Source organism: Phalacrocorax aristotelis, chromosome 1 (genome assembly GCF_949628215.1).
Source record: "Phalacrocorax aristotelis chromosome 1, bGulAri2.1, whole genome shotgun sequence".
NCBI lineage: Eukaryota > Metazoa > Chordata > Aves > Suliformes > Phalacrocoracidae > Phalacrocorax > Phalacrocorax aristotelis.
This window is the reverse complement of record NC_134276.1, coordinates 60563254-60578307: the sequence shown is the minus strand read 5'-3', so window position 1 is coordinate 60578307 and position 15054 is coordinate 60563254. Positions and strand designations below refer to the sequence as shown.

The following is a 15054-nucleotide window of genomic DNA, read 5'->3' as shown; positions in this document are numbered from 1 at the left end:
ATATAATACTTAGTGACTTACCATGGTGATCAAAATTCAACCTTAAAGTTGCTACAAAAAATATACCACATACTGACTTTCATAATGTATTTGGAAATTGCTCTTTCAATATACAGATCAAGTAGATGAACAAAACTTTATGGTAATGTTAATTTTTTCCCTTCCTAATGGCACTTTCAAGGATTACTCTACTATTTTTTTTATGAAAGCAGCTGTTATCAAGGGATATTTTTAATGTATCACTTCATGTAAAATGTGTCATGTAAAATGACACATAGACTGGGGTAGCAGTGAAATCAACATATTGCATAACATGTTATGTATTCTGGTAGGAAGAGAGGGAACTTCATCCTTAATGTGCCTTTCTGTGTTGAAACTTGCATTTTCAGGTAAGTCTACTATAATTATTTTGTATTATTTTGTATTATTATGTTTTATTTTATTTTGATTTATTTTGATTTATTTTGATTTATTTTGATTTATTTTATTTTGATTTATTTTATTTTATTTTATTTTATTTTATTTTATTTTATTTTATTTTATTTTATTTTATTTTATTTTATTTTATTTTATGCCCATGCTGTCTTCTCTCTTAATCTGAGAGAATAAAAGAATACATCAGGATGAAAAAAATCTTAATGACTTCTAAATCCCTGTGGAAGGGAATATTTCTGTGCAGCTGTATTTTCATGAAGATGACAAAATTTGTGGGGGATTTTTAAGGCAGTAAGTGAATGTAAAATTTCATTTCAGAGTGTTGTTCACCACCACTAATACAAATACTGCTTTCTTACATCTACACTATGATTGTTGTTTAATAAACTTTTCCCGACCTGCGTAGTGTAAGATAGATTCGCCAGCTTTTAATAATGCTAATTAACAAATAATAAAATCTTCTTTCTGAAAAGTGCTTCCTTCTTATCTATTCCAACTTTCATCACTCTGGCTTTTTTCTTTTCGAGGAGAGTTGTGAATGATGATCGTAAATCTGAGTTTCGTCATGTTAGACGAGACCGTTTGCGTATCACATCTCCCTATTCAGTCTCCAGGCAATATTTGGTGCTTTGGAGTGAAAGCTTTCACCTTGAAACATCTGGATCCAAATCCACCCATTGCATCCACCATAAACATTGCAGCTGTGGGAGAGCAGGTTACTGCTGGATGAAGCACAGCAGAGAACTTCGAAGCATGAGCAGACATCCATGAATGTGGAACTGGAGGTAGAACTGGAGTCTACCCCAAGGAAGTGGCATCTTGAGGAGATTGTCTTAGATGCACACAACCAGAGAGAAGTCTGGGTTGGAAGGGACCTATGGAGATGGTCTGGACCAATCTCTTACTCAGAGCAGGGCCTTAATTTGGTTTTTCAGGGTCCTATCAAGCTGAGTCTTGAATATTTCCAGCAAGCGAGATGCCAGCACTTCTCTGGGAAACATATTTAATTGTTCTCACAGTGAAGATTTTTTTCCTGTGCATTTCCTGGAAACAGTGAGTGCGGTTCCAGATAGGGGGATCCTATTAATCCTCCTCCTGATCAGCCATTTTTAGATTTGCTGAACCCTTAAGACATCCAAAGGAGGCGAGTCAGCTACTAAAGCAATACTTACGGCACTGAATACAGTTGGCTAATAGACGGATGGAGAGGGAAATGAAATGTAGGCTTTCAGTGTAGGAACACATGAAATCTTTCTGCAGGACGTGTTGGCACCCATCTGCAGTGGTGAAGTGGTGTATCAAGAAAGCAGCAATGCATTAAAACAGTGAAGCTCCCTTCCCAACATGTTCTGTAGCCATACCTACTGTTGGGTATTGATAAGGAGCTATTATCATCTGTCCTCTATTGACTATACGTGAAGGCTGTGCCTGGCAGCTCTGAATGTTGGACAATCTGAATTACCTGTCGCTCAGCTGAACTGAGATGCCCTACAGTGATTTGGCTGATACGGGAGGTGTGTTGAGGCATTCCTTTCCATCGTTTTGTGGAAGTGGTTATTCCCCTTGATACTTTTTGTACTTGAGGAAGGGAGTGTTATGTAATGTTTTCATGTTTGCTTCTGTTTTGTTTTTAAATTTTCTTTAACAGTTTTGGCTTAAAACACCATTTTTAACTCCTACAGCCACCCACCCCCCGGCTTTTTTTACTGCAAACACTGGTACAGGATTTTTAGCAAGTAAAATGAACGTTATTTTTCTGTTTCAAAGTCTTGATTCTTACTTCATGGCTGGGATTGTTTCTTCCTCTACAGGCTTTTTGGTGGATTATTTTTTTTCTTTCTATTAGAAACAGGAAATGGTATGGTGAATACTATAGTTTAAAAACCTCCCATTACAATATGAAATATGAAATACTAAGTATGGTGAAGTTAATTACAAAAATTAACAAAAGTCTAGTGTGCCTTAAAAATACGTTTGAGACTAGTCTTTAATGAATGAAATAGCTTTACATCTTCATTGATAATTCCTAAAATAATCTGAAAATCTCAACAAATTACTTTTTTATTTTCTTAATTATGGCAAATGATGAAGTAGTGGTTCTGTAGTGATCATAGCTTTTTTGTAATAATAGATGGGAACTGTGTCTGTTGTGTGTCTGTAACATGCATGGAATCACCCTCTAATCCAAAGGACGAGCAAGAGCTGTATTTCATTTTTTAAATTATAAACAGAGTAACTTTCGTTTGTGTGCTGTAACATCAAGTGATTTTTCCAATGTTTTTCTAGCATAGACTACGAGATTACTATAAATATTACGTTACATGTTATGACAAAGATAAATTATGCACTATGTAATGTGTTACTTGGAAGCATCTGATAACAGAGCAGTTCAATACAATACATGAGTTGTTACAAATTGAAATTGTTTAATTCAGTGATGAAAAAGTGATATTACACCCACTATAACTGTTTAGAGTTCAGCTTCACACAGCAATTTAATTCTATTGGCTGTTACAAATCAATTGCTGTTATGTGAATATATTTTAAATAAGTTCTTATATATATTTTATTTTTTAAAAATGTATTTTAAATAAGTTCCTGTGAATTAAGCTTTATGAGAAAATGAAGACATACAGAAATGAGAAGTGGTGTCCCACCCCCTTATTGTTTCTTTTTTTCCCAAATACGGACTTTTATGAAAAAAAAATGTTGGTTCATTTTGAAGCGATACTATTACCGTTGGAGAGGACTAACTTGGAGGTAACCACCCATTTTAAAATATGCCAGTTTTTCTTTTGTTATTAACATGTTCTTAGCTAAGCAATCCACAATTTCCTTTGTTTCCTGCATGGATCATCATTTTATGGTTACAGAAGTATTTTGTATTAAAAGATGGCTGGTATATAATTTACTGATTGTTGCATAATACAATGTTTCAGGTTGAAATTTTCTATGTCGCACAGAGTAGGAGATGGGCTTTAAGTAGGTAGTGCAGCTGAGAGTTGTCTGTCTGTCTCAGGTCCCGCTTCATGGAATCATAGAATCATTAAGGTTGGAAAAGACCTCTAAGATCATCAAGTCCAACCAGCAACCCAACACCACCATATCTCCTAAACCATGCCCTGAAGTGCCACGTCTACATGTCTTTTAAATACCTCCAGGGATGGAGACTCCACCACCTCTCTGGGCAGCCTCTTCCAATGCCTGACCACTTCTGCAGTGAAGAAATTTTTCCTAATACCCAATCTAAACCTCGCCTCGCGCAGCTTGAGGCCGTTTCCTCTTGTTCTACCGCTAGTGACTTGGTAGAAGAGACCAATACCCACCTCGCTACAACGTCCTTTCAGGTAGTTGTAGAGAGCGATAAGGTCTCCCCTCAGCCTCCTCTTCTCCAGACTAAACAACCCCAGTTCCCTCAACCTCTCCTCATAAGACCTGCTCTCCAGACCCTTCACCAGCTTCGTTGCCCATCTCTGGACACACTCGAGCAACTCGATGTCAGTTGGTTCCTAGGGCAGCTGAGGAGTTGCAAAGCTCTGAAGAAGGAAGAAGGGGGCTAATGTTTGACACATGAGCACATTTGAGAAATAGTTTTATTTTGGGGGCGTTGGAAGAGGAGAATTGGGAACACAAGTCATAGGCAGTCTTTCTTCTTGGTTAGGCTGTATCTCTTCATTCTCTTTTCTGTGTGACAAAAATGTTGAAAGTATTTGACAGGTTGGGGGCTGAGCTGGGTTGTCCACATCATTCTACTAAACAGACCTGTAAACTGCAGGTTTTTAAGGAAATGCGGAAAGTTTGAAGTTGAGCCAGAAACATAAGGGATGTACTCATGCATGTGACCGGGTAGGAGACACATACCCTCTGTGTGTGTATGTATATCTTTATCTGCATTTGCAGGGCAGAGAGTGAGGTTAGGCAAGGTGCTCCCTTTAACTCTCTTTTAATTTTCTGTTCCACTCCTGCCTCCGTGCCCTTCTGTGTTTGTGTGGAGTAAGGGAATGGGGAAGGGAGGGTGAGTCTTGTTCCCCTAACTCAGCTGTGCCCTCTCTCCTAGCTTGCTCTTTTTGCATTACATTGAGAATAGCGGAAGGGGGAAAAATTATACTCCCAAATTTTGATTCCCTCTATTCCTTCTGTTTCCTCCTGTGCATTTATGCTGCTCCTAAAACACCAGTAAATGTCAGCCTCCACCCTTTAATGTTTATTTGAAGTGCTAAACAAAGTAGCCCACAGGGTGATCTGAAAAATTTCCTAGAGTTGTTGATGTGCTTTATTTACCAGCACCACATGGCAGGATCCCGTGGCCATGACGGAATAGCAAGGTAGCTGGTTGCTGCTGAGCTTGCTGGTGTCTTCACATTTGTTCCATCTTTCAGCTATCGTGTTTGTCAGAGACTGTAAGGAAAAGTGGGAGACTAAGGTTCTCCTAAAGGCAGACCCAAGACTATGGGACTCCTTTCCAGAGCAGATGATGATAAATCTGATTACTCTGAGCTAATGTCATATCACTTATTTTATTTAGCTTTCCCACAGGGGCAGCTGAAAAAAGGCAGGAGGGAAAGATTCAGAGAACAGGTTGTAGTCAGGGATGAGAGAGAAGAAATTCCTGAAGGCAAGCAGGGAGGCAGAGGAGGCTTTTAACTTGCAGGGATATGCTGTTCATCCTGAGATGTTAAGAGATAAGCAGGGCAAGAATGGCCTAGGAGATGACTGTGCTATCATCTAGCTAAGCTGTCTACTTTACCGAAGAGATACTGAAATTGCTTAACAAAATTGGCAGACATGATCAGTCTTCTAGCATACTGCTTTATGCAATTTGGATGGTGATTTCTTAATGTATTTTGTTTTCAGCAAGGTTGATAATGGAATAAACATTTATTTAAAAATTACAGTCTGGCTAGTCTTCCCTTCTGGTGTAAGTTAAACTGTAATGGCTGTCATGGAGTGACTGCCTCAGATAGTATTACTTCTGTCTGTGGTTCTGTCTGTATTTTGTATTGGCTCACATTTCCAATGAGTTAGGTCTTACAAATTTTTTTTTCTGTGAACTTGTGTAACGACTGTGTAGGGCACCTAATACTGGCTATTGGTGTTTCATCTCTAATATGCTGGTTACAATTGAGAAAGTGTATCTTTTGCATCTCAGTGCTGTTATTGTGGTATTGGTATTGCATGTGAAAATAAAAAATGAAGAAATGAGCTAGTACATTGTATTTACTTAATGTGATGGTGCTAAAATTAAGCAAAAACTGGTGAAATAAGGGGAATGTAGGGAGAAGGGAGGAGATTTATTTGTTGGTCCTATTTTTGAATAGGTAAAGAAATCTTATGCTGAACTTGAGGTATGATTCCTTAGTTATGGCAACATTGCCATAGAAAATGAAGTTCTTATAGGACAGAGAATATTTTAATTACAGACCGTTATGTCAAGCTTGTCTATTCTTTTGGGATGTCAACTTTCAGATTAATTCAGATTAGCATCTCTAAGAGAGAGGCAGACTTTTAATGCATTTCACATGTGTGGTTTACCAAGAAAGCTATTTCCATGGTTGTGTACAAGCCTAACAGTGATGCTGACCTGTCGTAAATAAACACTGAGGGAAAAGACAGAGGCATAATAGGAGAAACTGTCTGGGAAGACCAGGAATAGTATTACAAAATAATGAATAGGCCTCTAATTAACAAAGAAAAGATTGATCCATCTAACAGCTAAGCGGTATTGCTGGTTTAGACTTCAGATTTTTAATGTATCTTAAAATGCTTTGTGTTTAATAGCTGTTAGTTAGTTAGTCCACTGAGTTCGAGTGGTGCCACTTAGTTTGCCTGGGAGAGGCATTAAGTGAGGGCACAGTTTACTGCGCAAAAGTCTTCTGAAGGCTGTCCCAAGCCTGCAGTCGTGGACCGTGTAAGTGGACTGGCGTCCACTGCTCTGTCAGAAGCAAATGATTTTGTTGTCTAGATAGACAGTAAGTCATGTTGCTGAAGAAGCTTTCAGGACTTGCTGTGCACATTAAAGGATCCACTGTCCACAGTAGGCAGTAGAGAGTCAGTAACTTTAATGACTTGAAGAGGTTTGGATTAGTCTCAGTGTGAGGCATCTAGTTTACAGTACTAATCCTTCATCTTCTGCAAATGTTTAGATCACATTTCAGAGACTTAAAAATAATAATGTAAATGGTCTGGGATAGTGCATTCACAAAAGAATGCTAAAACCAACCTCAATAATTCTCAAATTTCAGCAGACATGATGAAAAAGGGGTGAGGGATTAATGCATTGCAATACTTCAGCTATTTTAGGTAAGATGCCACCAGATGTATTTACATTTTATGTACCTCTATTCCTTTCCAAGTCTAAGAACCAGACTGCTGTTGACCATTGGTCAATGTGAATGTAACTCACTGTTCATTGCTATTCATATGTGAGTGCTAGCCTGTGTTTAGTCAGAATTAGATTTTTCATGGAAGTAGTGCTAGAAGACAATATCAGAATTCATACTGAAAGGTATATTCTGATTTCCACATTAAGCAGGACGTGGTCCTGCCTTAAAAATGCTTCCAACACCAAATAACATCCCATATGCCAATGCGCAGTATAAATGCATTAAAGATTCCCCACCGTGTCCGCTGCCAGCCAAATGACAGACATGAAAGTAATTTAGCCAAAGCCTCCCTACATGCAAAGTGGAAAGAGCCCATCCCCTAAAATGAGTGGTTTCTACAGATGTAATTCAGGTGCCCCAGGTTTCTGTGGGTGATCCACTGAAAGCCTCCCTGTCAGGGAGGATGTAGCGGGGGAAGCTGGCCTGAGGTGAGAATGAGAGAAGTGAGGTGGTGGAGCAGCCTGACTGGTGAGAAGACTGGAAAGGGTCACGACAAAGGGTCTCCTTTGTAAGGAGAAAACAGGAGAGCTGCTTCAATCATGCCACACATGCTGTGCAGAGACAAAGCAATTTCTAAAAAAAGATTTGGCTTTTAGTGAGTATTTGACAGGTTATTCGGAGGAGTGTGAATACAGGAACTCCGGCTGGGATCTGCTCATGCTCAGATCTGTACAGCACAGCTCAGAGAAAACTACTTGCTTTAGACAAAGGGTGCTTAAGAGAAGAAAAGTAAGTTTCAAAGAGTTCTTCAGGGAGAGAAAGACCAATCAGCATCTTTGTTCAGAGCCACAATTGAAAGACTCAAGTTGCATGTCGATACAAATCTCACCAAAGATTTCTTCACTAAGAGGGAAGGGGGAGAGGAGAAAGGGTAAGAGATTTAAGGCATTGATAGCTGATCTTCGCAGAGAAATAACATGTATCTGCTTACAGTTAATGAACATAACCACTGAAACAGCTGAGTTTGTTCAGCCCTGAGTGAAGTTTCTGATTAGCTCAGACTTTACTTCAGGAACCAAGTCTAGTTTCTTCAGGAAGGACAGGTTAAAATTATGATGCAGAAGTTCCTGTTCTGTTGCTTCCCTGATTTGCAGTCTATCTCCTCTTAATTCTTGGATTGAGAACTGTAACATCCTTATGTGTTAGAAAAACCTCCATCTGAAAATAGCATTAAAGTTCTCTGTCCTTTATTTCTGGTTTGAAAATCACTTACTATGTTTTCCTTATATTCTTACTTTGTTCACTTCTGCCCTAAAGAACTTTTGCCACTGAAATAAAATTTTTAAAAAACAAACCACGTATTTTGTTTCTATTTACAAAATATATCTTGCTGTCACCTACTGCAAGGAATGATAAATCATTTTAAGATAGTGTATGTCATGGGAGATATTAGATTGAAACAAAACATCTTGTCTGTGCTTTTAGAATCAATGAAGATGCTGAGACATTTAAAAACAAGTACAGGTTGACTGAAATAACTATCACTGAGAAAAGGATGTGTATCAAGGCAGGGATCACGTAACAGGCCAAAGCCCAGTAATGTCTTTAAGATTCTTGAGACCTTACAGTTATTTTTTCCCCAATTATACCTGTGTAAAGTGGATGTCAAACACTGTAGTTTGTGTCTGGAAGAACACTAAAGAGAGAAAAGGAACCAGATAATGTATAAGGCAGGGGAGGGTATATTCAATCCTAGGAGAAACCTCTTTTGCAAAAGGGTTTTTTTGTGCCCCGAGATACACTGCCAATGTCTCTGCATGTTTTTACCGCTATACAACATGAAACCGGGATATCCACTTTCCTTAAGCTCTGGTCTTGTCTAGTCTCCCTTTCAACATGCTGCATCTGTCTATACGCATTTGGCCCCCAATTTACTCTACGCTCCATGTGGTACACAAAACCGTCAGCTGTAACCTACTTAATAAATGTAGATTCTTTTCAGTATGGCGGTTGAAATTAAGTGTGAGGCATTAGGAGCCCACCAAAGAAGTGTTTTTATAGCTTGCAGTGGAGGGCCTGTGTTGCAAGTCCTTGTGAGACATGAGGATATCTAAGCATGCAAACTGGAGCAGTGGCTGAGAATAGTGTGGTATGGAGGAAGCTGAGTTTGGATGCAGTCTTCTCCATGCTGCCTCTTAGGAGTGATCTCTGGATTTGACAATCACCAAAACCATGCTCAGGTGTTAATTTAGGGAGCTAGTTGAAGAAGTGTAAAGCAGAGCCAGAGAACAGGTAGGAAGGCATATGGGTCATCAGGGATCCAGTGCTCAGTTTTCTTTCCTGTGGTTTTTTCCAGTCAGTAGTGCAAAGGTATGCCCTGAATCCTTGTGCTGGACAATTAATGGAGTGTAAAGAATGAATTGTCATTTTGAGATGGTAAAGAGTTGCTCAGGAAAGGTCCAAAGAAACTTGAAAGCCTACACTGTGATGAGATGGTAGTTACTGCCTAGTGTTTTGGAAGTTGCAAGACTTTTCTAGAGCATGAAAAATTATTGAAAACTTACAAAAAAGTAATGTAAAAGTATGTTGATTTAATTGAAACTGTTGAATATTGAAGCAGTTGAATGGCACAATACTAGATTGCTAGCATTTTACACTTACCTTCCTATGCAAGTATTTTTTAATGGGCAATACAGTGAAAACATGAGTCCAATGTTAATTTTTTGTGTATTTTTTGATTTACAGAAAAATGTAAATAGTAGGTCTCTTTATAAGTTCTTTCTGACACAAGGTGAGGAGAAAAAAATGAAGCTACCATTTATTCACCCAGATGATGTGTTTATATGTTTCCAGCATATTCTAACTCAGATACTAGGCTTTGGGAGGCTTTCAAAAGTGGCATTTTAGAAGTGATGCAGGGAAGACTTTTCCAAGAACTTTTGTTTATGATATTTGTAAATCCTGACAGTAAAACAACAGCAATTTACCTCTTAGCTTTTCTCTCTCTTGTAGGGTGATAGCTCCTATGTAAAGGATCGTTGGTGTGTGTTTGATGGATTCATGGTCTTTTGTCTTTGGGTGTCACTGGTTTTACAGGTAATTATTTCATTTACCTTTTTCAATGAATAGTTCCTTAATTGTGAAAAATATACGGCACAACCAGTAATTACGAGTTGTGGAAGTATATAGCTGTACATGGGTCAAATTTTTCTTAAAAAACTGTGCAGAATTCAATAGCTCCATAATTGCATATTGCTGTAAGTCTACATTAGTACTAGAATTTATCTGGTTTAATTTTTCTTATTGAGAAGTTATGGATTAATCTGAAGTTTGTTACCATAAACCCTCTGCATAGTCAAAAGCAAAGAGAAGCATCTTCAGAGAAACATTGATCTCTTACTCCATGTGAGTGTTGTGCTCATCTCCTCGCACTAAGTCTAGTAGGATGCCTTGATGACTTGCTTAGGCAGCTAAAGGGAGTATGATTCCAGTGGTAGATATTTGCCCTGCTGTAGGCATATTGACATGGTGAGTGGAGGGGTTTCATGTAATTTGGCCCACACCTAACAAAACCTTTTCCAAAATTCAAGTTAAAGTACAATAGGAAAAAAAATTTGGAAACAGTTTGACAAACCTTTATAAAGAAGGGAACTTGGACATTTTGCAAAAAAGAGTGTTAATTTACAGATCAAATTGTGTCCTGCAAATCAGTCACCCCTTAACCATAACCAGTTTTTTGCATAAGAACAGACTGAAGATTGTGAGTTTGGGCATGGGATAGTGTAAGGATTGTAAAAGTTCTGTAGTGATTGCTGTTAGGCGTAACTTATCCACTTCTGATAAATTTAAGATACATTGTAATTTTCTGCTTTATACACAGGGGAAACTTTGGTACGTCATGTACACATGTAGATGGAAGGTTAATCATTACAGATAAACACTACAGAATACCAAGTTTATGCGTTGCCAGGTTCCCCCACCATTTTCTTAGTGTTATGAGCAAATACTAAATTAAGCAGTTAGTCTCAGAGAGTGAGAGACAAGCCATTTTCAATCAATCATTAAGCTAAATAGTCTTTATGGAGTGCCTAACCTGTCAATGTATTAAGGAAATGGTTCCCTGTTCTGTGGCTTGGCTGAAATTTGTGTTGCAAGTGGAGTCTAGGAGAAGAACATGTACAGTTTTCTCATGCACTTGGAATTAAATGAAGAATTTACAAGCATGCTGCAACTCATAAAGCAATCTGTATATGTACTTTTATATCATAGTAAAAACCTTAGTGATGTGCAACATAAACAGATACTGATTTTCATAGTTGGAAATGTAAATTATTCACTTTTAACAAAGCTGTGGGAAACATGGGGTAGGACTAACAGAAGCAGGCAGCTGACAGAAGCTTGCACAGACTTCTTCAGTTGTTTGAGACAGAACCATTACGAACATAGGCAGAGTATATTTTTGGAATTTCATTAGGGTAACTTCGAGATGGATTAAAGGATTTACTAAGATTTTTCTTCTAAAAATATGGTTAAAATGAACGACAAAATAATAGAAGATTGAAAGTGAAAATAAAAATCATATAAAGTGCTCATAATTTTAAAAGTTCTGTAAATGAATTCAGGAACAGGACAGGGTCATCAAAGAAAAATCCTGATTCTTTTGTTTGTAGGTGTTTGAAATTGCTGAAATAGTTGACCAGATGTCACCTTGGGGCATGTTACGGATTCCACGACCACTCATTATGATTCGAGCATTCCGGATATATTTTCGTTTTGAGCTGCCAAGAACTAGGATAACAAATATCTTGAAGTAAGTAGAGCTGTTATCTGAAAAACAACAGAGAAAATGTCAGTTTTGACATAGAAGACTGACTACGCAGCTCAGATAATGACCCTTCATGTTTAATGGGCATTTTCTTTCTGACTCTTGGTTCTTGCCAAAAAATTCTTGCTATTTTCCGTATTTAAGGAATCACCAAGTTTCCTAGAAAATTATCAAAACTGTCAAATATTTAAATAAATCTTGAAGCATTTTGCTAATAGCTGTAGCCAGCAATTTTCAACCAATGGCAGTAAATTCTGTTCCATTAATATGGGCACTTAGTAGTCAAGGTGAACACTCTTAGTAGGGTAATACTCATAAATAAAAATACACGCGCACACTCCCTAACCATTACAGTTAAAAGTGTACATGTATTGGTAAATGTACAGAGATACTTACATGCAAGCAAACACTCATAAGTATGTTTGATACAGCATGTAGTGGTAAAAGCCATGTAATGATAATGTGAAAGGGTATTTTGGTCTGTATTTGGTATCAGCTTTACTTCATCATTATATCATGTCTGTATAAGGCATTAGATACTATTTTACAAAAGCTAGATGTTACACATTTTGTTTTTGTTTTTGTTCCATCCTTTGTAGTTTACAGCTGGTTTAATTACCCTAATTTGTGGGTTTAGAAGAAATCATGGCTCTCTCCTCTATCTCTGCACGGAGCGAGAGATCAGTTTTAAGGACAAATTTTCTGCAGGGTGAAATACTACTTTCCCTGTGTGAGCATATTTTCTATTCTGGAGCTTTTCAGAGGAGGCTTCACATTGCCTGTGCATTCAGCATCATATTTATCTTTTTGCCAGGCGTTCCGGAGAGCAGATCTGGAGCGTTTCAATTTTCCTTCTGTTCTTTCTCCTCTTGTATGGGATCCTGGGAGTGCAGATGTTTGGAACTTTTACGTACCATTGCGTGACTGACGACACACAGTCAGGGTGAGTTAGCCTGTGCGGGCATGACATGGGGCTGTTCCTTCAGTGCATATGTATAATCGTAGTTAGCATCAGTGGGTGTAAATTGGATTTGATAGACTAAAAGTAGTCCACTGAAATACACTAAGAAACTGGGGAAACAAAAATCTTAGCAATTTTGAAAAATACAAATTTTAACTGTGACAGAGATATTACAAATTATGGCATTAGGCTGCAGCCTGAGTTTAGGGGGTGAGTGACTAGGGTGAGAGAGCAAGAGAGCAGAGGAGGCTTTAAGAGGAGCATTGCCACTTGCAGCTGATTCTGGTCACTGCTGATTCATCAGCTTTCTCTGGATTCTCTTATCTTTTCCCAGAACACCTGGGTATGGGGCCAGACCTAAAGTATAGGGCAAAACTACTCCTAGAATCTCACACCCTTTCTGAATTATGAGGTCACTGGAACCTGATTCTCAGATTTAAAGACCCTTTTTACCCAACCTTTGGAAAATGCTTATGATTAATATTTTGAACTGGTGATCAAGTATACATCATGTTTTTGATTCAGCACATACCTTAACACAAGATTAACTTCAAGTACAGTATAGCCTCTTGTCACTGAGGTGGCTCATAAAATCACAGATAAATACATGCTTACATGTCCTCTTGAAGTGAGGGCTTGACTGTACACTCAGCCACCATTACATTGTGAGATTCTGTTAAATCTATTTTTTTGTTTTCCCCATTTCTTTGGGTAGATAAATGTTAGCTCTGGAGTTGTAGCCTTTGCTTTAGTCAAAATTGGATCCTTTTATTCCTGTATTGAATTTGTCAGAACATAAAATAAATAGAGTAGGCATTATAAGAAAGCAAAACACCACTTAGTCTGCCAATGTACTGAACAAAAAGTCTGATTATTGCAAAACTCAGTTTTAAAAGCTTTTTCTAACCTAGGTCCTATAAGCTATCAAATATGAAATTAAGTTATTAAAAGTGTCAGGTACAAAAAAGGTTACAAAATTATTTGAGAATATGCTAGACATTATATGGTATTTTGTTAAATGAAAAAATTGCTTTTGGACATTTTCTTATTTCTTTAATCAATACTATAGTAAAGTACGGGGCCTAGACTGGAAATGAGATATTTTGTTCTGACTTTTCCTCCTTTTTAAGAGAAAATCTTTATAGCACAGAATTTTTTACAGTTTCCCATAGACATGGGGAAAAAAAAATCTACAGGAAAAATTTGTTTGTGGTAATGAGACGATCTGTGATTCTGTGATTTACCTATGTTGTTTAGAAAAACAAGAAGTGGAATAGACAGCACAGGGAAAATTTGGCATCATATTATTGCATGTGTCACTGAATACAGCTTTTCCCTGAAATCAACAGAAAAGATGAAGTGGAACATAATAATGTTTGCAATATTGAAAGTTAAGTTTATAACTTTAAGGTTGCCCATAAAAATTTTGTCCAATTTCTTCTGCATGGGTTGCTCTCTGAATACTGCATTATTTTAAAAAAAAAAAAAAAAAGTTTACAGAAACACCTCAGTTTTAGGTTCTTGAAAAGTTGAATTGCTCAGGTAAGTTAAAAGGTTCCAATATACTGTACATAAAATAAAAACCTGTCTAAAATGGGTTAAAGTTGGAAAAGTCAAGCACGCAGAATTAAGGAAATTTTAGACTTGAGGTTGAACATCTAGGCTTAATTCTTTTTTCTTTAAGTATCATCAAGTATATATATTTTTAGCTGTTTAAAAATTAGAAATCTAAGTTAAGTTACTTTTTAGGTACCTGGCATATGCACCTTCAGAAAGTAATTAATCACTTTTGCCATCTCCAAACCAGAACTGTAATTTAAATGGCTCCCGTGGTAGTATATGAGGACTACAGTTACATTGAAAAACACTTTTTCCCTAGAAGCGCTGCCCCATTTATTCTGACAAATGGTGTTCACAAAAGGAACAATATATTTTTTTCTTTGTTGCTTGACATGTGGATTTATACCTTACTTTTGGCATACTGCTCATTCCTACTCTGAAAACCCTTATTTCTTCTTCTTGTCTGTAACATTCATCATTATACCTGATCCTTTTTCACTTGTTGAGGAATGTGGTGCAGAACAACTGGGTGGAGTTAGGCTGTGCCTTCTTTGTATAGGGCAGGGCTGACCTTCCCAGAGGTGGCTGCAGAATTTATAAGAACAACCACCATGGGTGGGGAAAAGAAACATGGAGAAAGAAATAACAGTTCTGATGCCAAAAGAGAACAATTTAGAGGCAGACGTTGGTCCGAAATGTAGTTAAAAAGGAGGAGACATGCCACTTCTGAATTCAAGAGAGTCTATTAGCTGAGATGTGGTAGAGCACAAAAGCACACAAATTGCCTAGGCAAATTTTACTTTTTGCCTTTGAGGTTCAATTTGTCGACTTTACAATGAGGATTAAACATTCCTCTCAGAAGTTGAGCCTGACACTCTCAGGTGGTTCTGTTCCATCCAATGGAGGGTGGCCAAAGTTGGCTGTACTTGGCCTTAAATAACTTCAGAGTC

General features: G+C 37.7%; 1 protein-coding gene across 1 annotated transcript in view; it reads left to right on the top strand.

Annotated features, from left to right (window-relative positions):
- NALCN (sodium leak channel, non-selective) overlaps nucleotides 1-15054 on the top strand; it is a 246892-nt gene that overhangs the window by 22833 nt on the left and 209005 nt on the right. Inside the window, exons 4-6 of the mRNA XM_075090175.1 lie at nucleotides 9771-9854; nucleotides 11429-11568; nucleotides 12398-12526. Of these exons, the coding sequence (XP_074946276.1) occupies nucleotides 9771-9854; nucleotides 11429-11568; nucleotides 12398-12526 (353 nt within the window). The remainder of the gene's footprint in view (nucleotides 1-9770; nucleotides 9855-11428; nucleotides 11569-12397; nucleotides 12527-15054) is intronic.